Source organism: Onychomys torridus, chromosome 1 (genome assembly GCF_903995425.1).
Source record: "Onychomys torridus chromosome 1, mOncTor1.1, whole genome shotgun sequence".
Classification (NCBI taxonomy): domain Eukaryota; kingdom Metazoa; phylum Chordata; class Mammalia; order Rodentia; family Cricetidae; genus Onychomys; species Onychomys torridus.
In genome coordinates, this window is record NC_050443.1 from 137471083 (window position 1) to 137498324 (window position 27242).

The 27242-nt window shown below is 39.0% G+C and overlaps 1 protein-coding gene across 2 annotated transcripts in view; it reads right to left on the reverse strand.

Annotated features, from left to right (window-relative positions):
• Positions 1 to 27242, reverse strand: part of Rorb (RAR related orphan receptor B) — a 181835-nt gene that overhangs the window by 71583 nt on the left and 83010 nt on the right. The window contains exon 2 of one of the 2 annotated variants that reach the window (XM_036207214.1): positions 9390 to 9534. The exons of the other annotated variant lie outside the window; for it this stretch is intronic. Coding sequence (XP_036063107.1) covers positions 9390 to 9534 — 145 coding nt within the window. The remainder of the gene's footprint in view (positions 1 to 9389; positions 9535 to 27242) is intronic. 2 annotated transcript variants of the gene reach the window in all.

Here is a 27242-nt window from a genome sequence, read left to right on the forward strand (position 1 = left end):
TTTTCACATTCCCAAGTTCTTCCTCAAGTTATATGAGTAGCAAAATAGCTAATGAAGGGACTAGCAAATGCTCAAATTAGGAGTAGCACCCCATCTTGTGTTCATATATTATGATTTCTAATTTTGTTTTTAGGGGTTTTTTGTGTGTGCAAATGTCTTGTGTTTTTTTCTGTGGTTCTGTTTTTTCTGTTTGTTTTGTCTTATTCTGGTTTGTTTATTTTTATTTTTATCTTATTTTATTATTAATTTTTGATGCCTGTTTGTAGTCTAAGGGGAGAGAGAGAGAGGGAGAGAGAGAGAGGAGATAAGGGTGTGGGTTAGGGTCACTGGGGAAGTGGGAGAGGATCTAGAAGGAGCAGGGGAGAGGAAACTGTAACCAGAATATATTGTATGAAACAAATCTATTTTCAGTAAAAAGAACCCAACTCTGTGGCGTAAATATCATTTTATCATTTATTAATGATGAAGACAAGTTTGCAGACAGAAAATGGAAAAGGAGGAGCACCTAAGTTTCAGTCAGAAAATTTAAGCCCTGGTTGTTCATTTAAGTCAGAAAATTTAAGCCCTGGTTGTTCATTTACTAACAAATTGCTTGGCTTTCTTTAAACATTTCAGTTTTTAAATCTTAAGAAAACTCTTAAGATGAACTGCATAGAATCATACAAAATCATGTTTCTCTTATTTTGTGGGTTATTATATAGGATATATTAGGCAGATGTCTGGGAACAATTACTGCTTAGCTATATAAAAGTTCTATTTTTTTATGTTAAGTAAAATCTTTCTAATTCCTAACTCTATAGGAATGGTATCCAGAACTTTAGGAAATAAGGTTAAATTTTTTGTTCTTGTTCATTTTGCAAATACTTGTTTGTTGACTGCATATGGGATAACTGAGACAAATACCTTGTTTCCTGAAATTTCTAGTTCCTAAGCTCGGTGTCCTGGAAGCATTTCAGATTTCTCCAGTATGTTCACGATCCACCTGGAATATTCCTTGACTAAGTAGTTCGGCTCTTGGCGGAACAATCAGTTTGCCTATTGTTCCCTCAACCTGATCAATCACAGCAGCATTCTTACACCACTCTTTGTGTCCATAGTACATCCGCAAACCCTCTGAAATAGAAATAGGGTTTCTATGCTGCTCTGTTGATCTCGCCAGTGTAGCAAAACAGATGACAAGTGCTAGGTCTTAGTTTATCATTGAGTTCTGTCAAGGAAGATGACTGCAAATGTAAAACTATTTCATTTCCAGAGTCTTAGGGCTCTAGTTAGAAATTTGTCTTAGAGCCTTGCTGTTGAGTGTGCATTGTATATATGCTTAAAGATGTGGTAATGGCATTTATGTATGTGTGCATACATCAATAGTATAAACACAGACATGATTTTTTCTCTACTTGTTACTGAATGTGAGATATTTCACTCACTTCTAGTCCTCTGGAAGTTTTTCAGTGTTCCAAGAGCCTCTGAATGCCATCAAAGGAGATATACTTGCATCTGCAGTCACCACCCCCTCAGTATATGTTTTGTGTGGAGATTTGAGCATCAAACATCACCATTATAACCCTCAATTTAGGGGTGAATTTCAGTTCTTTTCTCATGGTGCACATTCTACCTATTCCCAGTCTGAAGGGCAGTCTTCTGTGTTGAGGGGGTCATTGTTTTAAAAAAAATATGCAAAGGCACTGGAAACATATGCCTCACTTCCAAGAGATCACAACTTGGGAAGCTGACTTCAGGTGAGCTCCTTTGGAAGCTCACATGCCATGGAGAGCATTGTTGTCTGATGTTAGTGTGATAGCAGTAAGTCTGTAATATGTAGCATCACAGGATGGGCTTAGATTGTCTAGTCCAAGTGACATAGTGACCAGCTGGTGCACTAAGGAACTAACTATTATTACACTTACATATGAACTTTGTTAGCTCAAAGTTTTCTAGCAAAAACATTCCTAACTCTAGTCTCCTCTTCGATTGTGATCATAAGAAAAAAGAATAACTTCTTTCTCCATAAACATTAGTGATTTTTTTTATACTAGTGATTTTTTTTAGACAGTAACTATGTAGGTTAGATTCATTTATCACAGTTGCTTAAATACTGTTCCTTATTCCCCCTTCTGTACTGAGATACCAACAAGAAACCTTCATTTCCCTGAAAGCTAGGCAATCCTGTCATGAAGAATTCAGGTAGTCATTAGTGCTAAACTAACTCAGCTTTGCTCTGAACAAGAAAAGAGTTGAGTTTCTCATCTCATATCTTCTAAGGTACATCCTCACCAAGAGACAGCTTAATGACCAGATACAGTGAATTTACTTAAAAATGTAGAAACGCCCAAGAATAACAACATTATCTCTATGGGCAGCCCATGTTTACATTAGCAGGAAGAAATTTGTCCCTGAGGCATTTTATAAAGTAGAACTGTGCACGGTCCTTTTCCCTCACTCATCCTGGGACATCTTACAGAAGCTCACAGCCAGCTAAAACTGTGGATATTGTACTGAATGGAGTGAAAAACAAATCGAGAATATAAAACCACATGTTGTCAAACTAAATGTAGAGTGATTTTTTTCAAACTCAAAAGAGTCCAGTTTGGTCTCAAGTAAAGAGGAGAAAAATCCAGAGATGCAATCAAAGGCGAATATATTAAGTCATTCTCTGTTTTCAATTCCAGAACCCTCAAGGATCCATGGAATGAAGGAACAATCATGTCTCTTTGAACGTATTACCTCATTTCATTCTCTCAGCTACTCAATAGACATTTTCAAAGGTGAGTGATTTTAGGGACACTTCAAGAAAGTGTCTTAAGTCTTAAGTGCTTATTCCCTCTGTTTGAAGAGGTCTTGAATAATGTTTCTAAGTCCTATAATTTCAGGGCGAGTTGGTCCTCACACATCAAAGACAGGCTGTGTATTGCACAAGCCCCCTCCTCTTTAAGATAAGAAGCAAATACTGAGGTATCTTTTTGTTTTGAGGGATAACTTAGGGTTTGCCGATGTAGGACAGACTGAGGTACTATGGAAAGTAGTGTTTGGGATTTAAATTTCCCCAGACTGTCTCTCTTTAGATGTGGAAGAACTGTTCTCCGAGATTTGGTCCTAAAATCTGTTTAGGATCCTTTTCGCCTTCATGAAATTGGATTACCTTTCCCAAATCTGTCTCCAAATGAGAATTTTTACTTGTTTTTTTTTCTTACCTTTCAAGCATACATTAAATAGGGTTGGCTTTTCTTGTCCTTTCCCCCCTCCCCCACCCATACTCCCTCCAGTCCTGCTTGCTTCTTTTTCTCTTCTCAGCAATGAGGAGTTTTGGAGTGAACCCAGAACTACTCAGCTACATTGCTGCGCTCTCTCTCTCTCTCTCTCTCTCTCTCTCTCTCTCTCTCTCTCTCTCTCTTTTTTTTTTTTTAATGTTGTGGTTTAATATGTAGTCCAGGTTGGTCTGGAACTCTCTATGCAGTCTAGATTGGCATTGGACCTGTCATCAACCTACTTCAGCTTCTAGACTGTTGAGATTACTGGTATGTGTATATCTAGTAGCATTTTCTTCATTAATATTTTTACTTAGTTTCAGTAATACCTTTGTAATACTTCTTGCTGAATATTATTTCATATTCTGGTATCTGAAAAAAAAAGGGCAAAGAAATGCATGCCCATGATGTTCTCTCTCTCTTTAGCTCTGGAGGTTAACCGGGTTTTGTGTACAACTTGGAAGTTCACCTTGTTTTGCCACAAGAAAAGGAAAAGGTCCAAATGTGGACAGAATTTAGCAAGTGTGGTAGTGTAGTGTCTGCACTCACTGTTTGTTTCCCATCCGTGATACTTATTAGGTGTTCAAGCTGCTGTCCTTAGCACTATTAAGTGGTAAAGTTATTTTCAAACTGCTTGGAAAGCATTATTAAAATATAGTTGCATCGGGGGTCAGCAGAGCCCGAGGTGTTTCCAGTGATGTATGTCATATCAACTGCTGAGAAGATTTCTCGTCTCATCCTATTCAGACAATTCTTTTCTTTGTTTATTGAGATAAAAATCGTCAAGTAGAAACAATTGGTATTTAACATCCCACATTTAATAACAGATAATGATTTTATGATCTGGAAGAATAATGAATTATTGTCTAGTGGTTGAAGATTAAGACTGTACCCTAACATTTAGAGACTGGAGCGTGAGTGCTGTGGGGGCATTTTAGTAAATAAAGGTCAGTACATATCCTCAACTCTGTGATGGAAACTCTGATAGAATAGACAATCCAATTTGCCTGTGACCTTGCAACTAATGGGTCCAAGAATAGCTAGCACTTGGAATCTGAAATTATCTTTTGTTTGCTGAAGGCAGTTGGTGGGGTGATGTGTCGACCAAGCAGTTGCTTTAGGTATGTCTGACAAAAGTGCTTATTCTGATTTTTTGGAAGAGTCTAAATGGCTGTACTGAGTAGTTGATATTGCTTTGGATATGAAAAAGACAGGATCATTAGGATATTTTAAACAGACAAAATATTCAAACAATACTCAAAATGAATTTCACTTGAGATTGGAGATAGTTTACCATCTGCACTGCGTGTGCTCTTTCTGACTTATAATTGAGATTTCAGGTCATTAGTTCAAAGATAGTTATTGAAGCTTCTTAAATAACCCTATATTATATAAAATAACATTAAATGCAACAATATTAGGGCTGTTGTTACTAAAAGAATACCACTCTGCTTGTTTCCATTCATATACAAGTGGGTAAACTCTCAGAGTAATGGCTAGGAAAATGTTCAACTTTTAAAAAGTTTATTGCAATACATGTGAGCAAGCAAAAACTTTATAGTTGCTTTCTCCTACTCATTCTCATTTACCAGTGGTTTTCCATCTCTCTGTCTTCACTAGAAAACAACTCTGCAGTGCTGGAGTTAGAATGTCCCCACTGGTAGACAAATTGTCTAACATGTGTGAAACCCAAGGTTAGTTATCCGAGCACTCACGAATTCAGTCCTTCCCCATGATGTCAAAGGAAACCAGACACAACACCTCTTTGCCACTATCACAAATAGCGAATTTACAGTGTGTGAAATATATTTTAATACCTAGCAATACAATAAGTCACAGCCCCAGACATGCTGGGTGCATGTGTTTATCTGAGTGCACTCAGTGGTTAATGTTAGGGATCAACCTGTTTTAGAGATTAATACTTGAAAGATGACTTGTCAGATAGTGTATGGTGGAGGGCTCTTCCATAGACCATCTATTTCTTCCTTCAGAAAGATGTCATGCTATTCTTGCTGCCTATAATGTCATGCAGGGAAAATACCTAATACACACACTTCTCAAATACAGTCCCAGCTTCTGTTGACACCAGAGCATTTACGTGTTCCATTTGTTTTACTCAACACAATGTGCAGGAGTGAAATGTGTCCTACAAACATCCTTAACATTTATTCCTTGGTATAATAACATAGGATTCATTCATTCAGGCATCGTATTTTTTACAGTTGAACACTTGTAGGTCAGGTCCAGAAATCCAAAACAGATTGTATAAGACTTTTTTTCATCCTATGGTTTTCTTCTGAGGAACAAACTCAAATTCTGAACAAAAAAGACCTTTGCCAAAGGCATTTTCAGCTGCTGCCCAAGAAAGTTTATATAATGACAGTGTGGAGGTGTCCTTGATAGGGAGCTGAATGCCCCACCACAAAATGCAGGACCTTCTTTTTACCACAATGAAGAAAGTAAACTTTTGTTCACATATTTTTGACACATACTGATTATCCCTGGGCAGGTGACTAGAGTTATGGAAGGAATATTTACTTGATAAGCTTCAGTACTACTAAAATCTTTCCTATATACCAATCAGATAGACCACATCAGAAAATTTAAATCAAATTAAAAAACAAAAATCAAAATTTAAATTAATAGCTGCTCTCAATATCTATGCAATATTACCCATTTAATGTGCTTAAATTCATTTCCTTACAAATTGTTATTTAGTTGTTTCTAAGAGTTTTCTCCTCCTATAAATAGCACATATCTATTTGCTTTTGCTTTTCCTAGAAGAACAGTTCAGCAATGCTACAGTTATGCTAAAGGTTCTTTGAAACACTGAGCATTCTGTGAACATGCCCATCACACTATCCTCAGCCTAACATTGAACACCATCAGTGTCTAAAAACAGCCACTGCTGATGTTGTAGTTGAGGAGGTGCTTCTGGAACTGTGACGTTGTAATAAAATGACACAGTTTATGAGAGATTAACTTCTACCTGCTATTGAACAGTGAAGTTTAGTTCTGGTATGTTTTGTAGCTACATAACGCCACTTACCAAAACACTAGTCTAACAAAATTATAACATTATGCAAAGGAGCAGACTGTGTTTAGGAATGCATATGTATATACATATATGTATCTAACAACAATCAATGAAAAAAGAGGCTATGGATTTGAAAGAGAGAATGGAGGATTGTATGGGTGGGGGACTGAAGGGAAGAAAGAGAAGGGGGAAATTATATAATTTAACATAAAAATAGAAGAAGTAATAAAAAAAGTAGGAAAATAGGAAAAGAAGAAAAACATAACTAAAGAAAAATCTGCTCAATGCTGAGAAAAAAGCACATTTAGATTTCCCGTGATCTCGTAAACTCTGCACCATTTTAGTTTTTCTGTGTCTGGAAAATGGCTTGCTTGTTAATCCCAACTTCTCCTAATAAACCACACTTACAGTTAGAGAAGTTCAGTGTGCTCATGACTCTAGTTCTGACATTTACCTTCGAGTCTTTAGCTCTAGATCAATCCCCGTAAGAAAGCTATTCTAAAGCCAGCATCAGGTCTTAGGTTACAGTCAGCTATGACTAATGATGATCTGAAGTGGGGGCTATCATGGCAGTCTGTGTAGCTCATTAGTGATCCCCTGGACACTCATGGCCCACAGGGCTTCCTCAAGGTTTCCATGTCTGTTTTGATTTTCAGTGAGGTACTTGAAACACCTCAGTTGTGTGTGTATGTGTGTGTGTGTGTGTGTGTGTGTGTGTGTGTGCGTGTGTGTGTTTTAATGAATTTGACACAAGTTAGAGTCATCTGGGAAGAGAGAACCTTGAGGAAGTGCTTCCATCAGATTGGCTTCTAGGCCAATTGGTGGGGGCATTTCCTTGATTAATAATTGCTGTGGGAGGGTCCAGCCAACTGTGGGAAGTGTCATACCTGGACAGGTGGTCCTGGATTGTATAAACAGCAGGTTGAGCTCACTATGGAGAGCAAGCCAGTAAGCAGCATTCCTCCATGGCTTCTGCTTCACTTCCTGCCTCCTCCCAGTTCCTGCCTTGAGTTCCTGCCCTGACTTCCCTCAGTGATAGAGTATGACCTGAGAGTTGTAAAATGAAATATAACATTTCTATTCTAGCTTGATTTTTGGTCATGGTGTTTTATCATAGCTAAAGAAAACAAACTAAGACACCAGTCATAAGCTGGGATGCTTGTCTTAATTTGCTATGAAGATAACCATCATCTGTAGATAGATAATTATTTTCCATTTGATCAAGGACAACACTGAGTCTGAACACATCTCTCTTTGTTGTATCTGGTGTCAGACCCTTCCATCCTTTGACCATTTAGAAATATATCTACTATTTTTGAGATTATAATATAATTACATCATTTCTCCCTTTTCTTTCCTCCCTCCAAACCCACTCATATAACCCTCCTTCTTGCTCTCTTTCAAATTCATGGCCTCTTTTTTAATTAATTGTTGTTACAATTAATATATATATATATATACACATATATACAAACATAAATGCATATCTATATATATTCCTGTGTATATATATTCCTAAATACCATAAATAAAACCTGCTCAATATGTACAGTATTACTTGTCTTACTTGTATGTACATGTTTGAAAGACCATTTGGTATTAAGTAACCAGTTGGTATACTCTTCTCTGAGGAAGACTATTTCTTCAATTCTTAGCATTCCTTAGTTGCCTATGGTTTTTTACCAGGGTTGAGGCCCCATGAGTTTTCCCCCTTCCACATTAGCTGTCTATTGATACTGTCCTTGTTCAGCTCATGTTTTAGTAGTCATGTTGGTTGAGACTTTATGAATGGAATTTCTAACGTTCCCAGGAGATGATCTCATAGCAAACTACCTGTTCCTCTGGTAGTACTCTTTCTATATCACTGCTTCTTCAGTTGATTGTTTTAAAAAAGACACTACCATCTCCTAGAGGTTGAATCAAAGAATAGCCAGGCATACTGGCACACATGTGTAATCCCAGCCTTTGGCAGAATTGTGGCAAAAACTGTGAGTCTGAGTCTAGTGTAAGGTGTTGAGACCCAGTTTTGTAGAACTCTCCAGTCAAATCAAATATTAAAGTAAGGCAGGAGAGCCAGGCCTCTCCTGAGAGTGAATTAGGTGTTAGAGCTGTGCAGCATACAAATATCTCAGCGAGAAGACACAAGATGGGAAGGTTTTATGGAGGAGGGATAGGACATGTCAGGAGCTCATGTGAATGCAACAACTGGAAGTATTTTAGGAACCAATGATCAACTTGTCAATTGAGGATATGACCAAATTGCCAGGAGATGGTAGTGTAAGAAGTCAGGCATTTGTTAGAGAAAAATTCAGCTTCAGAATTTGCCTAGCTCTGTTACTGATGAGGGTTTTAGTTGGTTAATAATAATATTACTAATCATTCTCTAGATTTGGAGATTGTCTAAGATAATAGAAGACAAGAGATCTGTCAAAGGAGTATATGAGATATCACATAACCCTTGGGCTTGCTTTCACATCTTTTTTTTTTTTTTTTTTTTTGGTATGAGTGAGTGCTCTGTCTGAATGCATGCCTGCATGTCAGAAGGGGGCATCAGATCTCATTATTCATGGTTGTGAGACACCATGTGGTTGCTGAGAATTGAACTCAGGACCTCTGGAAGAGCATCCAGTGCTCTTAACCTCTGGGTCATCTCTCTAGCCCCTTGCTTTCACATGTTTAAGTTGTCATTTGTACTTGGTTGAACAGAGCGCAGGTTTTTGATCACAGGCCCAAAGGTGATGCAGTTAAGCATAGAGATAGCTTAGCAACCTGGAACTCCATTGGAGTTTGTCTATACCTACACCCCTCTCCCCAAAATGCACCCAACAGCCAAGGAGCCTCACCTGTATCAGGCTGCTTGTAGACCTCACATCAATCAATAGAGTAAGTTGCTCCCTGCTTAGCAGTCCCTTAGCAACTCCTATTTTTGTGGTTAGTTTCCATTTGAACTTGTCCTAGAGTAATATACCTGAGGTCTAGAAGTGTGGGGTCCCATCTAGCCTGAACTAGTTTTGGGCATAGACACAGTAAGGCAAATTGTGTCCTCTGAGGCAACTTTCAGGGAGAATCTTCTATTTACCATTAGATGTTTATGCATGGCTGTGCTTTACCTTGGACAGGAGGGATGTCAAGAGAGCAAAAGCTGTAGTCACACAGTGCCTCACTGGACTTCCTGTGATGACAAATATGTCCCGCTTCTGTACTATCCAGCATGGTAGCCACTGGTGACATGACCAGGGATTCCTCGGAATTTGGCTAGTGCAAATGAAAAATTATGAATTACATTCGATTTAATTTTCACTTTCCATATGAATTTAGCTGCCTAAATAATTTTAAATTATTTAAATTTAGCTACCTGCAGTGGTTTCAGGATTAATGCTGAGGCAGAGTTGTTAGTCAACAGCCTTATCTCCCAGGGGTCAACTCTCAGAAGGGAGTGATAGATTGAACCAGCATGTGTTCTAAACCTGGGATTAGGGTAATCAAAACAGTCCATAGTCCTTTGCTCATGCACTTACTTTTCTAGAGACCAGGAGTGGAATTAGGAAGTCTGGCAAGGAGGCCACTACAACCAACAATCATATTTTGTAATTAATGGTTGCATAAGCCACTCTCTTCTTTGGGCCTCTGAATGATCAGAACAGGCAGCCTACCACTTTATTAATGGTGCAGTGCGAGTCATCTGCTCTGCTTATGATGACCTCTTCTTACTTGGTTATTCTCTTTCTTAAGAAAGTACTCTCTGGAGTTGACAAATGTCTGTACCTTTGTCCTGGGCCCTTTCTCCCTCCACTGTTCTTGGGCAATTACTGTGATTTCCTGCACTTCCAAAGTACAGGCGCTTTCCATAATGACACAGAGAAAGAGAAAATGACTGAGTTTCAAGGATGAGATAGAAAGCCCTCAGTGCCACAGCTCTTATTACTTAAATAAGACTGAATAAGAAGAAAAATGACATGCTTTCCCCTCCCCCCTCTTTTTGGTTCAGGTCATCATACTGTACTTAAACAGCTCAAAACCTTACTTCCCTCAGACACAAATCATATTTGATCATGAGACTGAACTGGTGCCATGGAGCTGGGATGTGGTTTCTGATGAAATTCTCATCTGGTAAAATATGGACTTGCCATGTATTTTTTAATTCAGGATCCCATAAAAGAGTAAATATGCATTCCCAACAACTCCATCTCCTGACACTGTCCCCTACTCCCTTAATCTTTAGAGAGGACCTAGTTAATATTCAGTTGTAAAACTTATTCTACAGAGAAGCCATATTTTATTTTCAAGTAGAATCAAAGTATGACATATGTTGAACAAAGGGTATCATCTAAGTGAGGAACTGGTGACATAATTGTGTCTTTGACATAGAGAAAGTGACGCAAAACTGTTGCTCTCCCACCCGAAATCTTCCTGAACGGTGTGCTCTCTCTCACTCATCGATCTAATGCTTTAATTGGCAGACAGTAACGTCTGATGGGAAAATAATGGCCTCTTAAATACCTGAGAATGAAAAGCAAATTAAGTTAGCACAGTGTAAAAGGCAAGTAATTACATGATGTCAATCCCATTTTATGCCGTTTAGACTTAACCAGCGTACAAAGAAAGGGCGTGTTTAGGACAGAGAGAAGTAAGATGGCTTCCTCAGGTGTCTTGGACCCTGTTTACCCTTTGAGTAGAAAGCCCCAGGGAATGGTCAGACCAGATTGGTCTGTATCCAGTCTTCATCTATGGCCTGTCATTGTTTGTACTATCCTGTGGCAAAGTGGCCACCATCAGGAGCCAAGGTTTTCTTTTTTTTTTTTTTTCTTTTATACCCATGTTTGAGAGCAGAAAGATAACCTGACTGAGTATGACATAGACCTAGAGGGGAGTTTGCTGCTATGGTAATTAATAGAGAGTCTCCATCTTTGTCCAAGGACAGGAGGTTTTTGTCCTTATGGACTTGGTTTTATCAGCCACCAGAGAGGGACTTCCTTAGGGACTGGGCATGTGCAACAGTCAATGGGCTATGTCAAGGAAGCTCCATATCGTCAAGAAGGTAGCATATTTTAATATGGAGAAAGATGAAGTACACATTACAGGATGGATAGAAACTGAGAAATCTATAAAGCTACCCACCACACTCCCAGTCCATTATGCCCTCCTCATCCTTCTCGCCTTCCACTTTCCCCCTTCTTCCCTTCCCTTCTTTTCTTTCCTGTTTCCTCATCTTTTTAACTTCCTTTATTCTCCTTCTACTCTCCTTCTTCCTTCTCTTCCTTCTCCTCCCCTCCTTCTATACTTTTCGTTCTCCCTTTTTCAGTACCCTCTCTCCTAGCTCTTTCCCATATTATATGGGATATCATACATATATATATATATATACGCGGTATCTTACCAAAACACATTGACAGAATGGAGAGATATAAAGAAAAAAGGAAATAGCAAGTAATTATATTTCCTAAGGAAAATCAATTAAGAGTTTAGAGTGTATTTTTATGATTTTTTTCCAATGCACATTTCTAATTCCATGCCTACTTGTCTGTTTCTGTTTCTTTATATGTGATAATTACATTTAATATACTATATCAATATACATACTATATGTAGATTGTGCATATGATTTTCATATTTTTTAGCCTGACAAACTCATTTAAAATATTCCTTAAGGAACAGGTAAATAAGCTCCTGTCTGGAGCTTCCTAAAGGTTTGATGGAATTAACCACCAGGGGTTGGAGCATGTGGAGTGTGTGCTGCAGCTCAGATGGGAAAGGCTATGCAGTGTTCATAAGTGCACAGCTGGTGCTGATGGTGCACATGTCTCCCACATGCAAGAGGCACATAGATAAATCAGGGCCCATGCACATGAGTTTCCTTATTCCAGCCTGTTTGTCATTATGCCCAGTACGTTTCTCCCTTTTAAACACATACTGAAGCTTCAGCTGTTCAGACGTTTGTGGTGTGAGCCATTGCAAACCTTCCAGATGCACCAAGCCTGCTGTTTCCAGCACCGTGAGTTTTCCATTGGATCCTCTTTTGAGATCTTTATAAAATATGTTACATCATCTTAATTTTCTCAGATACAGTATTCTGAACACATGCTAGCTTTTGTAAATGCTCAGCTCTCTTTCAAGGTCCCACAGCCTTGATGTGAATGAAATGAAAAGACCTAGGTCTTATGAGGTGTAGACAAAAGTTGGTATCCATGTAAAAGTAAATCTGGAGGGCTATATGCTTCCTGAGCTCTGCTCTTCTATCTATCTATCTATCTATCTATCTATCTATCTATCTATCTATCTATCATCTATCTATCTATCTATTTATTTATCCATTTTATGACAATCTGCCACTTTCTGACTGAAGCAGTGTGTTTCCCTGAAGGAACAGCACTGCTTGTGCCATCCTTTTCTTTCCATTTATTCTAATTAATTCTTCTTGTAGAGGTCTCAGATATAAAGTAACCGAGATTGTTGGAATGGTGTGTAAAATGGATCAAAACACATAAAATAAAAGTAGACAGAAGCATTCTTCTGGTGTGATTCTGGATGGGAAAGGGTTGGCATTTATTCAGTTGGTTGCTAATTTTGACTCTGTAGCTTTACTTCTCTTCTTTGGTCATGATTATGGCATCTGTCACACAATCAGTAAATATTGACTAAACTGAATTAAACAAAATTCGGTGTGTATTTTTGGAACTATATCACTTGAGAGTTGAGTAATGGATGGCCAAATGACCATTCCTGAGGATAGCACAAGTAAAAAGCTGCTGCCACCCTAATTAGCCCAAGTAACAGTCTGTAGGAACTAGGAAGACTTTGGCTTTGAACGTTCCACCTGGGCCTGTCCCTGACTATATTCCTTAGCTTCTGATCCCGCTTCATTCCTCAATCTTGGTTTTGGACTGGTGTTGGCAGACTCAGTGTCTCCTTCTCTTCCACACTGTAGGTTTTTGACACATATCATTGACCATTGCTGGCCAGACTGACCTGAATCTTTATATTCTACTCAAGCACATGTGCATCGATCTCTGAGATGCTCTATGATGCCTACACACTTTGGTCATCTATCTCCAGAAAGTGGCCTTGTCAATCAATGAGTGGTGACAGAGGAGTCTCTACTCTAAGCTACTGGAGAATTCTTACTCTCAACTCAACAACAGTAATATCACAGGGATATTTCAAAGAGACTGTTGGCCAGCAGTGGGAAGAATCTCACAGAGGACTGACTCTCAAAACCTCAATGCATATGGAGACCACCTGTAGAGAAAGATTCTGGTTTGCCAGGTCCATAGGGGGGTTGGAAAGTCAACACGTGTATTTCTGCTTCAAGTACCACATTAACCTGGCCAGGAACTGAGGCACAGCCTTGTCATTCCTGAAATTTTCTGGGATGTGTGAATGTTAAGACGAGAAAACAAAGGGCTCCAGGCAAAGTGAATATGGATGGCAATGTTCTGCTTCTAGATTATCAAAATATGGGTCATTATAGATAGTTAATTGCCTTCTATTTTGCAAAGACCAAAGTTAAGCAACAATATATCACCGAAAACAAATGATCAAGTATCATCACACATCCTCTCCCATCTCTCTCTCTCTCACACACACACATACACACCCTCAAGTAACATTCTAAGCACTGGCAATAATAAAAAACATGGAACGACCAGGAAAACGAAATTTTATTATTCTGCTAAAGGAACATAGCAATAAAATGACTCCTAATGACAATTTGCTATACTCATAGATCAGGATCTTGCTCAGCCATCGTTAGCAAAGCTTCCTTATGCAATAAATGGGAACTAACAAAGAGACTGGATGATGTGCAAGGGAGTAGGGAATTTTGCTTGGAACTCTGAGTTCTAAATGGGATGTCTTCATCAAGCCTCTTCCCCTAGGGCATAGGGATTTATGTGGAAGAGGAGGTAAAGTGATGGTAAGAACCAGAGGTGACGAATGGCTTCAAGGAGACAATGTCTTCCAGACACATCAGGGCTGATGCACATATGAACTCACAGAGACTGTGGCAGCACACATAAGGCCTGTACAGGTTCAAGTCAGAGGAGTGCCAGAGCTGAGACAGGGCACTGGACATAGGATCCCACTCTTATCCAAGAAGCTATCTGCAATTGATGCCCATTGGCAAGGGAAAAATTAATTTTTTCCAAAGGAATCATCCTGTGTAAATAACCACACTTCAGGGTAGGCCCAATGTCTAGGAGCAGTTGCTCAACAAAAAATGAACTCAGTGGTATTTTTGTAAACTTTTTGATACCATTTTGTTTTATTTGGGTATTTTTTGTCTTATTGGCCTTTTGTTTATATGTTTTGGTTTCCATTTTCATGTGTTTTTAATGTATTTCTTGTTTATTTATTTATTTTTTTTAAAGAGAGAGAAAGGGGGTGGATTGGGGAAGAGGTGAGAATCTGGGAGAAGTTGGGGGAGTAGGGAAGCATGATCAGAATACATTATATAAAAATTTGTTTTTGTTTAAAAAATTAAAAATGGGAAAAATGAGAGCCCAGGTCTCTTATAGTTGTATGTTAGTAAATGAAATGTATTTAATATGCCTACTAGAATCCTCGTTATGTGAAGAATTCAAAGCAAATTTATTTGGTTTCCAGCTGTCAAAGAATTCAAGTAAATCTCACTTTGAAAAAAAAACCCATGTTTTATATAAAAATAGTGTAAAATTTTATGAAGACCTGATTATTATCTCAATAATCATACAATAAGGCAGTCAAATGAATACTTAGTCACTGGGACTTCATGATCTATGGTCTTTCATATCAGCTGTGTATATCAAAAGAAGAATGCTTATTGCTTTGTCTTAGTCACATTATTTGGCATAAATCTATAGTTTTCTTTATTTGTAGTGACTGTGTACAACCTGTATTCTAAAGTGTTTTTTAAGGTTAGGAATTTCATGTTAGGGAAGAATTAGGGAGAACCATGATGCTCTGGCTGCTGAAGAGATGCTGTCTCTGTAATGTAATGGAAATTGGTTCATTGTTTTTTTTTTGTGTGTGTGTGTATGTGTGTTCTTTTCCTTCCTTCCTTCCTCCTTCCTTCCTTCCTTCCTTCCTTCCTTCCTTCCTTTCCTTTCTTTCTTTCTTTCTTTCTTTTTTTTTTTTTAGACCAGTAGTATTTTGTTTTACCCTGGTTTTCTGGCCTTTCTAGTCTCTGGTTCTTGGTCTCCCAAGCAGTGTCAGCATGAACTCCATCTCATGTAGTGGTCTTTAATTCAAATTAGGCATCGGTTGGTTACTCCTACAAGATTTGTGCCATCATTGCCCTAGCATATTTTGCAGGCAGGACAGCATTGCAGATCAAAGAGTTTGTAGTTAGGTTGGTGTTTATGTTTCTCTTTTGGTAGCCTGTAGAGTACCTTCCCATACTTCAGACATTAGACTGTAGGTTCTATATAAGTACCAGCTCCATCTCTCAAGGCTCAATGAGTTGTGTGGGTATTGTCTTCAGCAATGGGGTCTTGTTGACAGTTTGTGGATAGCCATCCATTGTCTTGGCAACAGCCTAGGTTGTCTGGGGATTCCTCTGTGACCTATTTGACTGGAAGCTTCCTTTTTGACCCATATCTCTCATTATTAGGAGACTTCATCAGGATCATCTTCATGTATTTTAGGAAATTCCCACTGCACTAGGTTTCCATATCACCCTTTAAATACCATTCAGTTCTGTCTCTCATCTCATTCCTTCCCTCAACCCCATGCACCCACATTTGATCCTCATGTTCCCATCCCCCATACTAGGAAAATTTTTATAAGCATTGTGGAACTGGTTAAAGTTTAGATATTCAGTCTACATCAAAACCCATTGTTAAGAACTCAATCAGCTGGGACCTTAAGTGCTTCCTAGCTAATGTTTGAACCTTCATTCTTCCTCCTTTTCAATACCATTTAGCTATATCTGAAATTCCCATTAAAACAATGGGATGACTGTGATTAGGAGGCTTTCTAGGGTGAAATGGAAATAATCCTCACAGGATGGGAACATGCATCTGTGAAATACCTCCTGGTATCTCCTGAGGGACAGAACCCCCGCTGGCTGGGCCAGACATCGAGATGTGGCATAACAGGCCATTGCAGGAAGAACTGACCCCAAGCAAGTGCAGATGGTTGTCATTTAACATATACTCTCTTGTTTAATCCTCATGAAAATTTCTGCTTACAAGTGAAGAAGCACAATGATGAAGAAGGTTAAGGCAATTTCCCATAATATGGTGGTGGCATCAAATCTTGAGCCTCAGGCTGACTGAAGTCAAGGTCACAGTATAGAGTTTTAACTATAGTTATTAGACTATAGCCCATATATGTGTATGTATTCGCGTTTGTATGCATGTGTGTGTGTGTGTGTGTGTGTGTGTATGCACTTATGTGTGTATATATTATATGTGTATATGTATGTAGATTATAAATATATTTTAGGATATGTTTTAATCTAATGAAATAAGTCTTTCAACAAGTGTGTCTGGGTACCTATAGTATGCTAAACACAAATGAGAATAAAGTGGTTTAAAAAATGTGCACTCTAGCCTAGCAGGGAAGATTACTATTTCTTGCTACTTCTTGCATGCACAGCACTCATACTGTGAGTACTGCAGCTGCTGTTATTGGCATCACTCCACTATTATTACTACTATTGTTGCCTGGCAAGATTTTCAATGTCATCTTTGTGTTACAGTTCAGTGAAGCAAAGCAGCATTAAGTAGTGTGCAAGTTCACAATTTTAATCTAAATAATCTGATACCAGAATCCATATTCTGATCCACCACACAAGGCTAATAAGTGTTGTGAGTTGGTTAATAAGGAATGGCAAACTGCAGCAAAGAAGAATATGGAGTGTGTAATGGGGGACCCAAACTGGTGCCTGTGGCATGACAATGCTTTTCTAATTAGTGATTAGTATAATTTGGGTTGAGTGTGCAGTTGTCCATATCAGCAAGTCTCTGGGAAAGGAGATAATGGGATACCCACAAAAGCATGTGAAAGTCCTCCATGTTGCTTCTACTGTGAGAATCCCATGCTTTTCCCTTCCCTTCCTTTCCCTTCCCTCATCTCCCCTCCCCTCCCCTCCACTCCTTTCCTTTACAAATTTAGTTTTCACAGATATGAAGATGAGGAAGCAAAGTGTGAAAAGAAAAACTATATTCATGTACAAGGTATTCCATCTGATGTGTTTCCTTCAATAAATGAGTTGATTGTCACAAATATTAGAATGAGAAAACCATTGAGGCTTACAGAGTCCCTTGCCCAAAGCCTCATTGCAAGTTAGTCAAAGTCAGAATTGAAATTCCATACTGGTTAGGCTTCTTTTCTTTTAGATTTCTCCCTTCTCCTCTCTGCCCCCCCCCCCCCGTGTGTGTGTGTGTGTGTGTGTGTGTGTGTGTGTGTGTGTGTGTGTGTGCGCATGGACCCTCCAAAGCCAGAGACATCAGATCCCTGGGAGCTGGAGTTAACAGGAAGCTATGAGTGATCTGACACAGGTGCTGGGAACTTAACTCTAGTCCTCTGAAAGAGCAACAAGCATTCTTAACTGGTAAGCCATCTCTCTAGCCCCCTTGTGCTCTTGGTCCATGAAGACTCCATTTAAGGAGAAATTTCTAGGTAACTCTCAACCTTCGTAATGCTGTGACCCTGTCATGACCCCCAACCATAAACATTTCATTGCTACTTCATAACTGTAATTTTCTTACTATATTATCTGATATACTACAGGATATCTGAAATGCAACCCCAAAGGGTTACAACCCACAAGTTGAGAAGCACTGCTCTAAGCAGTGTGTGTGTGTGTGTGTGTGTGTGTGTGTGTGTGTGTGTGTGTGTGTGTGTTTGGGGGAGGGTTGCTTGGAGAACCTTAGTAGTCAAATTCCAGTAGTGATAGAGATAGGAAAGGCACAGCAGCCCACTTGGAGTGTTTTTTTCTGTTCACAGATTACTTACTCTTACCACTAAAATCCTCGGCTTCCTTAACTGCACTTTCTGGTTTTTTTCCATCTATTTGAAAAATTACAAACCTTTAGACTGAATATAAATGTGGACAAGTGGGGCCAAGGAGTATCCTGACCCTACACCTCATATATACTCCTACATCAGTAGATGCCTACTGAGAAGGATGTCTTGCAGGTGCTTTGTGTCCAGAGGCCAAGTGCTACCTTTACACTGTGTATATTGACACTACTTCACGGAAAATGATGGCTAGTCATTCCTTTGCCAATCCTGCTTATAAAGCTTTCGATTCTTTCTGAGTTCCTTGATGTAAAAACAAAAACAAAAACAAAAACAAAACCCTCATCTAACAGAGTCAAATCCAGAGGAAAACAAAAGGAAATAAAAACGTCAATGGTGCAAGCAGGCCAGAAAAACATACAACTGCTTTGCTTGGAGGATTAAATGATATCTTGCTTTGAATCACTTTGTACCCATACAACAAGGCAATACATGCGCTTTAGCCGACTAAACAAGATTCCATAGAAAGCTTAAAAGCTCCCATTCTTACGTCATGAATATACTATTTCATGTACTAATTGCCCCAAAAGAATGAGAAGTGCTTTATATCTTTCCCTCAGAAGGAAATGTAACTAGATAATGAATTAAGACTATAATACCCTTTTTTAAAAAAAAAATCAAAGAATACCCAGCCATAATGAATGATGGCCCATAACAATATTACACTGTATATAATGGCATTTATTAGGACAAAAGGCAGACTCATTTCCATCACTAGCTTAAATATTACAAACATTACTTTATGTGTAGATAAAAAAGTAGACATTGATTTTCTTTGACACAAATATATGTATTGACCTGAACTTGCCAACGTCAATATTTTTTTTTATTAAAGTATGATACATTGATATGTTTGCTGGATCATAGAATCAGTTTCAGTACAATTCTGGCACTCCAGATGTCTTATAGTTACAGAACGCAAGAGATAGGTGAAGGTTGAGCATCAATCCCTTGATTTCTGGGTGAGGAAACTTATTCTCACTGGGCAGGGAATCTTAGTTGTCCCCCGACTCCAAATCATGGGTCAAAAGCATGCCTGTGTAAGCTTCATCCGTTGCTCTTGCCCCATATCTCCTGTCTTCATTATCTATTTTGAATGTTGCTTATTAAATTTAAAGGGACATTTATTTTTTTCTTAATTCTTAAGAGTGACATATAATCTTGTAACACAAGGGCCGTGCACAGAAGGAAAGAAGTGATCAAAATCTATTAACAAATAACACAGACTTGTACTGAGTGATTTTTTAGTGAAATACCCCCCCTGCCCCCAACAAAGCCATCTAAAGCCATCTGTCTGAATGGAATTCTCATTTTATTAGTCTGTATTGTTGCATTAAAGGTCCTCAGGATTGTGTATACATCTCTGGCTCTATGCTTTACAACCCAGCCTCCTACACTGCGTTTAGATTGGGCAAGTAACTTGCTTTGGCCAATGGACAACAGCAAATCTGAAAATGAAAAGTCTGACATATCTGTGCTCACTGGATCACTGGTGTCTGACATTGTGTATTACTTTTTGGAATCCAAAGACCCCATATGGAGAAGCCTAGGCTAGCTCATTCAGGAAAGGTCATGCGAACTGAGACCCCTGTTTGACAACCTTATAATCACTAGAAATATGAGTAAGACCATCTTGGATCAGTTATTTCCAGTCAAGATTTTAAGTAACCCCAGAGGTCAGCTACACTTACCTGGCTGGCCCACAGAATCATGTTCATTTTTATAAGCCTCTGAGTTTGGAGGTGGTAGGTTAGGGCATAAGACAGACTGGTACATGTATTCTTATTTTATAATGGAGATAATACACATGACTGAAGAGCCCAGAGAACAATAGATGAAATAAGAAGGTATGTTTCTAGGTTCAACCATTTAGTCTGATAATTTTTAGATAATTAAAGAAACAAAAGCCACTCAAATTCTCTCATCTTTACAGGTGTTAGACGTTTTCACACTACAGCAACTTTTAATATAGAATTTTCTTCCCCTGGGGCATGACCAGGGAAGAGCTGATATGAGCAGCATCCCATGGGAACACAGAGCCTCTGCTCAGGTCCAAACCAGATCCTAAAGTCATTAATTCACAGTACATGCATGCACAAGGTAGAGCTCCATTCACCATCTAACTTTCATCAATTCAAACGTTCTATTACTTATTACTTGAAATTTACACAAAATTGCTCATTGTGCTTCTGGGGAAAACAGAAATACAAAAGTAAACAATCTGCTCAAGCCAGTTAGTGGATAGATGGGTAAGGTACTCACTGGAGATCAAGTGAGGCTTTTAATGGGGACAGTAGATAGAGGTTGAAATGTACATCTACAGGGACACAGAGTAGGAAGGGCTATGCTTTTAATTGTATGACTAAAGAAGTTACTTATTTTACTCCATCTAACCCACTTTAATGACACTAATCAAGTTGTCATCAAGGCCTGTCTCTACTCTGAGTTCAAACTCAGGGACAACACAGATAACCTTTGCCAGGTTCATAGAAAATACTCCAGTTTTGTAAAACTAGAAAGAAGAATGAAGATTTCAAAAATAAAATATCCTGGAATTATATACACATATAGACACTCACATACACATTCATTCATAACAATTTTTATCTTCTCTGAAGCATTAATACAATGCAAGTAAAAGAAATTTTTCTGTAATGTAAGTTACCACCTCACCCTGGGACCCCATGCTTCTTTGGTGTCTGTGGACAATTAGTGTGTTAGTGAAATTTAAGGTCACTTATGCTTCATTATCTTTTGTGAAGAAGAGTATTGAATCTGATATTTGAAAGTGTCTAGTGCTTAAGACTAAGAGTTGGAGGACAGACACTATGTAGAAGCCATGGATATGTACAGGGAGCAAAAAGGGTCTTGTCCACAATATAGAATCCAAAAGGCTGTTCTTCCTTACAGGAGCAAATTACACAATGCTGATCGGCTGCATTCTAACCTGAACACAAGGGGAGCAGCTTCCAAAATGCAGAATAAAAAAGGCATTACAGTAGACAAAAATTCAGACTCATCCTTTAAGCTGTACTTTCAGAGTCTGTTGACACAGAGGATTTCCAGTTAAAAGATGATGCCAGTGTCCTCAGCAAAGCACTTCCACTTGAAACATGGCTCAAGAATCTATTTGAGACAATATTTATTCAGCCTGCAGGCAATCCTTGGCAGCTATGGAGGTTGGATGCCTCTGCTCCTAGCCTGCTGTTTGCTGGTTGGATATAACCATAGGACTGAGATGGAGTTGGAAAGGAGGATGAAGACCCAGCCTACCAGAGCTTTGAGTCTGACCACGTTTAGCATGCTCCATGACATTAATTCATGCATGGCTGCTTTATTTCCAACAGGCCATCTTTCCACCCCAACACACTCTTCTGCTGCCAGGTGGTTTTGTTACCATAGCTGTTCATCCCCTCTCAGGGAAGTCTCCTTCAACTCCTTCCATTTCCCTTTGGCTACTAGCTCCAACAGTGTGGGGATCTGTGACAGCAGCTCCTGAAGACAGAACTGAGACAGTTGCAGACTCTATGTCTCCATTACCAATGACTAGTGATAAGAAGTAAGCTAAACTAATGTTTAAGCCAAGCACATCAATGGCTTTCTATCATCTCTGCTATTGAGCTGATATGAAGGACAGTGGACTTCTGTCTCAGAATCAATAGAAACCCCTTCTGATGCAATAAATAGCCTGGTGAAAGTCCCCAGTGGCAATCAGAGACAAACGTACCATACTTCTTGGGAGATACTAAGAAATTAATAGTTAAATGAGTATATTAGAAATGCTAATCACTGTAGAATAACTTTCATATATTATCTCACTTAATCATCCCCATAGCCTGGCAAATGGCTATGTTATGCTAATACTCATTTTGCATGAGGAAATTGAGATACAGATTATGAAGCCCAAAATCAGGCAGCCAGTGAGACTTCAGACTGATTGGCTCCCAAGTCACCCTACCAGGTCATCATGTTACCTACACCTGCTGTAGAAGAGGCAAGCCAGTATCATTTGTATATATTGCTAAGTCTTCACAGGGTATGGGAAAAATAACTTCTGTATGATTTGTCACAGTGAGCCTACCAGTAGTGAGGCATTTAAAGTTATGAATATTTGCTCAGCCAAACACTCAAGGTTGCAGAGACTATTTATGGATATCAAGCTTGGCACATAGAGGAACAGCATGTGAGGTCTTCCAAATGTTATCTCAGAAAATTTCATTTCAGTATGGGTGCTATACAAAGATAGCATTTGCATAATCTTTAACACTACCATCAAAATTCTAAGGCTATTTTCTGGCCATCTTATCCTCTGGCTTGGCAAATATTAAATTCTGCTTTATACAGAGTGTGATCTTAAGCTTGGAGAAGGCCCACACAACTAACAATGACCGTGTTTGTATCTAGCTGTTCAGGTCTCACAAATGAGGAGGCTCAGTACTAACTGGCATTTGTTCCTTAGGTGCTATCCTTCAGCATGACCTCATGCCAGCCCAAGTTTTGAAGAAGGTATAGTGTGGTTTGTGGTCTTAATTGTTTGTATTCTGTAACTATCTGAGTGTCATCCTGAAACTTTTGGGACTCTACTTGATTGAAAATGCTTACTTGGTGAAGCAATTATTCAGCCAATAAGTGATTACCAATAGAATTAGTTACCCAAACAAAATAGATTACATGTATTTGTTAACAAACAGTCCAAAGAGTGAGGCAAAGTGGTGCCTTGCTGTATAGTTTCCATTGGTGTGTGCAGGAAAATGTAATATTTCTGCAGGGACAAGTTGATGGTTAGAGAAGAAGCTTAGCTATGAATGGCTGTGGGAGTTGCATACATAAATACACAGTGGTTTCTTTTTTTCCCATGAGCTTCTTTTGTAGCCATTTACAGAATTGAGGGGCATTTGAAGGTTGGTAGGGATATCTAGTGCAGTGGCAACTTCATAAAATGTATGAAAGTGATCCTAATGAAGTATTCAAATAATAGGGGAGACAGAATCCTAACTATCTCTTGTCACCAAATGAAGCTTCCAGTACTGGAAATGGATTACAGCCAATTGAGTTGTTGAGGGATCCCATGGAAAACCCCAAACAACCCAGGCTGTTGCCAAGACAGTGGGTTGCTATCCACAAACTGACGCAAGGCCCCCTTGCTGAAGAGAACACTCACACAGCTCGTTAAACATTGAGAGGTGGAACCGATGCCTATAGAGAACCTTCACACCTATGGTCTGATGTCTCTAGTATGGGAAGGTACTCTACAGGTCACTGAAAGAGACATGTAAACAACAACCCATCCAAAAATTCCTTAATCTATGATGCTGTCCTGCCTGCAAGATATGCTAGGGCAATGGTGGTACAAAGCTTGTGGGAGTGACCAACCAATGTCAGATTTGACTCCATGACATGGATCTCATACTGGACACTGCTTGTGTGACAAAGAACCAGAGACTAGATAGTTCAGAGACATAGGGTAAAACCAAAGACTACTGGTCTTAAAAAAGAAAAACGAGTGATAAAATAACACCTAGTTATTTTCTCCCACACTCATAGATCAGTGCCTTATTCAGCCCTCATTAGAGAAGCTTCTTCCTGCAGCAGATGGGAACAAATGCAGAGACTCAGAGTCACTGGTAACTGTATAGAGAGAAACACAATATGCCCTTGACTGAAAAATGGAATTTTGTCCCTACATGAAGTGATTGGTTAGCTTGGGATACTTTGGGGTAGAGCGAGTGGGTAGAATAAATGATATATATCCTGCACCTTTCCATTTGTGTAAAGTAAAGCCTAGTCCATCCATCTCATAGTCAATTTTTACTTGAAGAGAAACCCTAGCTTATTTCCTTTTTAAAATATTTTTTTATTTAATAAAAATTTTTCTTTCCTTTTACGTACCAGCCCCTATGATCCACTGCTGAGTCTTGAGCTCTTGACTTGAGTCTTGAATATGTATCAGTGCTTACTTTTTAAAAAAATCATTTATTGAAAGAAGTTTTTGACACCATCTAAATGAGTAGATAGAACACTTTTCTTTCAAAAGATAGGCTACTCAGGTCTATAGTTGAGTGTCATTTGCAGATAGGAGCTTTAGGAGGCTGCAGATTTAAGTGCCTTCTGGGGCTTGAGCAGGTAATGTATGTAACTGAGTGGAGATGGGAAGAACACAATGGGTATGGTAGAGACAGGCAAACCAGTGAGTGCATGCTCTATTCAGAAAAGCCAAAGGAGCTTAGAAACAGCTGATTTTTAAAGAACGAACAAAAACTCAAGAGGCAACCCAGATTTATGTGTGAGGTGTTCCAATCTTTTAAAGAATTTGTTTATTATTATTATTATTATTATTATTATTATTATTATTATTATTATATATGTGTGTGTGTGTGTGTGTGTGTGTGTGTGTGTGTGTGTGTGTGTGTAGGTCAGAGGACAACTTCTGTGAGTCAGTTTGCTCCTTCCACCATGGTTTCTGGTGATGGAGCTCAGGCTGTTGTAACAAGTGCTTTACTGGCTGAACCACAGGGTCGCTCACTAAACCCACTGCTCACAATTTGGCTAACCTGGATGGCCAGAGAGCTCTGAGAATCTACCTGTTTCTTCCTTTACCCATAGCTAGGACTATAAATGTATGTGACTGTGACTGAATCTTATGTAGGTGCTGGGAACTGAACCCAGTTCTTCATGCTTGCATGGGAAGTACTTCATCCATTGAGTTATATAAACAACTCTCATGAGTGATTTGTGGTTTTTTTTTTCCTTCGAGACAGGGTTTCTCTGTAGCTTTGGAGGCTGTCCTGGAACTCACTTTGTAGACCGTGACTTTTTCACACTGTAGACAACAAAGCAAGCCAATCTTGTGGGAGCTATTTTAGTGGGCATCCTGGCAGTTTGTAACCTTCGTTGTCTTTTCAGTCTGAAAGTTTGTTCAGTTTTGAATGATACCGGCATTCTTATCGTTCTTGAGACATAGAGTCATAGTCTCTTTTCTGATGTGGGTGGATACTCCCATTAGTATAATCACTATCCTGGTTAGTTCCTGTTTGTACATACGCTGAAACTGATATAAAAATTGGTGTTAGAAGTAAATAGGAAATAAATTATCCTAAAACAGCTAATTAGCTCGTAATTTCAAATCAGAACCTTTATTTAATTAATGAAATGGCCTAACTAACTTAGTGTGGTTGTAAACCTGCCGAGCTTCATGCTTCTCCCACTCCTGAACATTGTTCTGGGTATCATTTCTTCTCATGGGATGTGGTATTTTGTTCAGCTTCCCAAAATCAACAAGAAATATAAGTAGACACTGAGTAGACTATAGAAAATTTATGTTTTCACCACAAATCCCAAAGAATCAGTCAAAAATTTCTTTGAACTGATTGATACAGATAAGAATTCTTCATTTCAATGCAAGAGTATTGACTTTACCAACTAAAACAACCATATTATTTTTTAAAATATAAAATATTATACACACTATATATCAGGCACCTTTGAGATTTTTAAGCTCTAGAGAAATAATGCTATAAAATATATGGTTGAATAATTCATAGAAGAATGTTGCCATGTCCTGATGCCTACCAATGGTCATGAAGTCAATGTCAGATGATGTTGACTCTTGGGAGGAATCACTTTATGATGAGAGTATTTCATCGTAGGGGTGTCTGGATTATGGATGCAGATGCTTGACTCGTGGGAAGAATGGGGCTTGAAGAATACAATTGGCTTCATGCTTTACAGCTGATGCCTGTGGTGCCTTCACAATAGGGCTGAAGGTCTGCAAACTTTCCTTTCTCCACGGTTTTGGTGAAACTGTGAAAGTAATTGACTCATTTCTGACAAACCTCACTTGTTCTCAGAAATTTTCCTTTGGTCTTAGGTTCATGGCAGAAGAGTTGAAAACCCAAATAAGCCTGGTTCCCTTAGTAGATGAGCTTTTCTCCACATCTGGAACTGGCCTTAATTTATTAATACCATGGTGTGGGAGAGGAGCTCACACAGACTGTTTGTCACTAGCAAAGAGGAGATGTGGTAGGTCCTACTTCAGATCCCTTACTTTTACAACTATCCTTTTATGTCACAGACATGTTCTCGGTGCCTGTGGCTGCAAGGAACTCTTTCCTCTGATGTTTCAGATCATTAAGAAAGTATGAGAGAATAGCCAGACATGGTGTCAAATGCCTTTAATGCCAGTACTTGGGAGGTCGAGGCCAGCCTGCTCTACGGAACTAGTTTCAGGACAGACAGGGTTACACAGAGGAAACCCTGTCTTGAAAAACAAACAAAACCAAAAAAAGATTCTCAAGGCACTTATGAAGGAAGAGAGAAGCTTTCAAATCTATCATTTCAACTTAGGGGCATAGAGAAGTTATTTAAAGGCTCTATGGTCCTGAGCTACCAGGGTGTGGAACAACTCAGTAATGAGTCCTGAGTAGAAAGAATAAGTCAGACTGCATCTCCATCTGAGCTCAGAATTCTCCTCACAGAATAATGGGACAAATCTTCCATTGCAGATTCTGTGGGCGTTTTGGGTGATACGAACCATATGCTTCTTTTATTTGTATACTTCTAGAGAAATTTTCTCTCTACTATTTTTGTCTTTATAGGTTCCCCTTGTCAAAGTAATGGGGGCACTCTTTAAATTGAGTGTCACAGAGACTTCTCCTGGGTGAAGCCATGCCATTATGAACCACTGGCAAACTCAGTATCTGACACTTCACTGGTCTCGTTTTGGCAAGTTGTGTGGGTTGTGCACTGATGGATATCTTTGGCTGCTGGATCTGCTGTCCTTGATGGATCCATGTTTGTGTTCTTCATTCCTACCACACAAGGGGTATACTCCTTAACATATGATTACAGAAAAAGAGGAGACAAAGTAATGGGTGAGAAGGGACGGCTCTCTGGCATTCCTTCAGCCTGCAGCTTAGATTATTTGTTGGGTCGATTCTCAGAATTGTGATTCCAGATCCCAC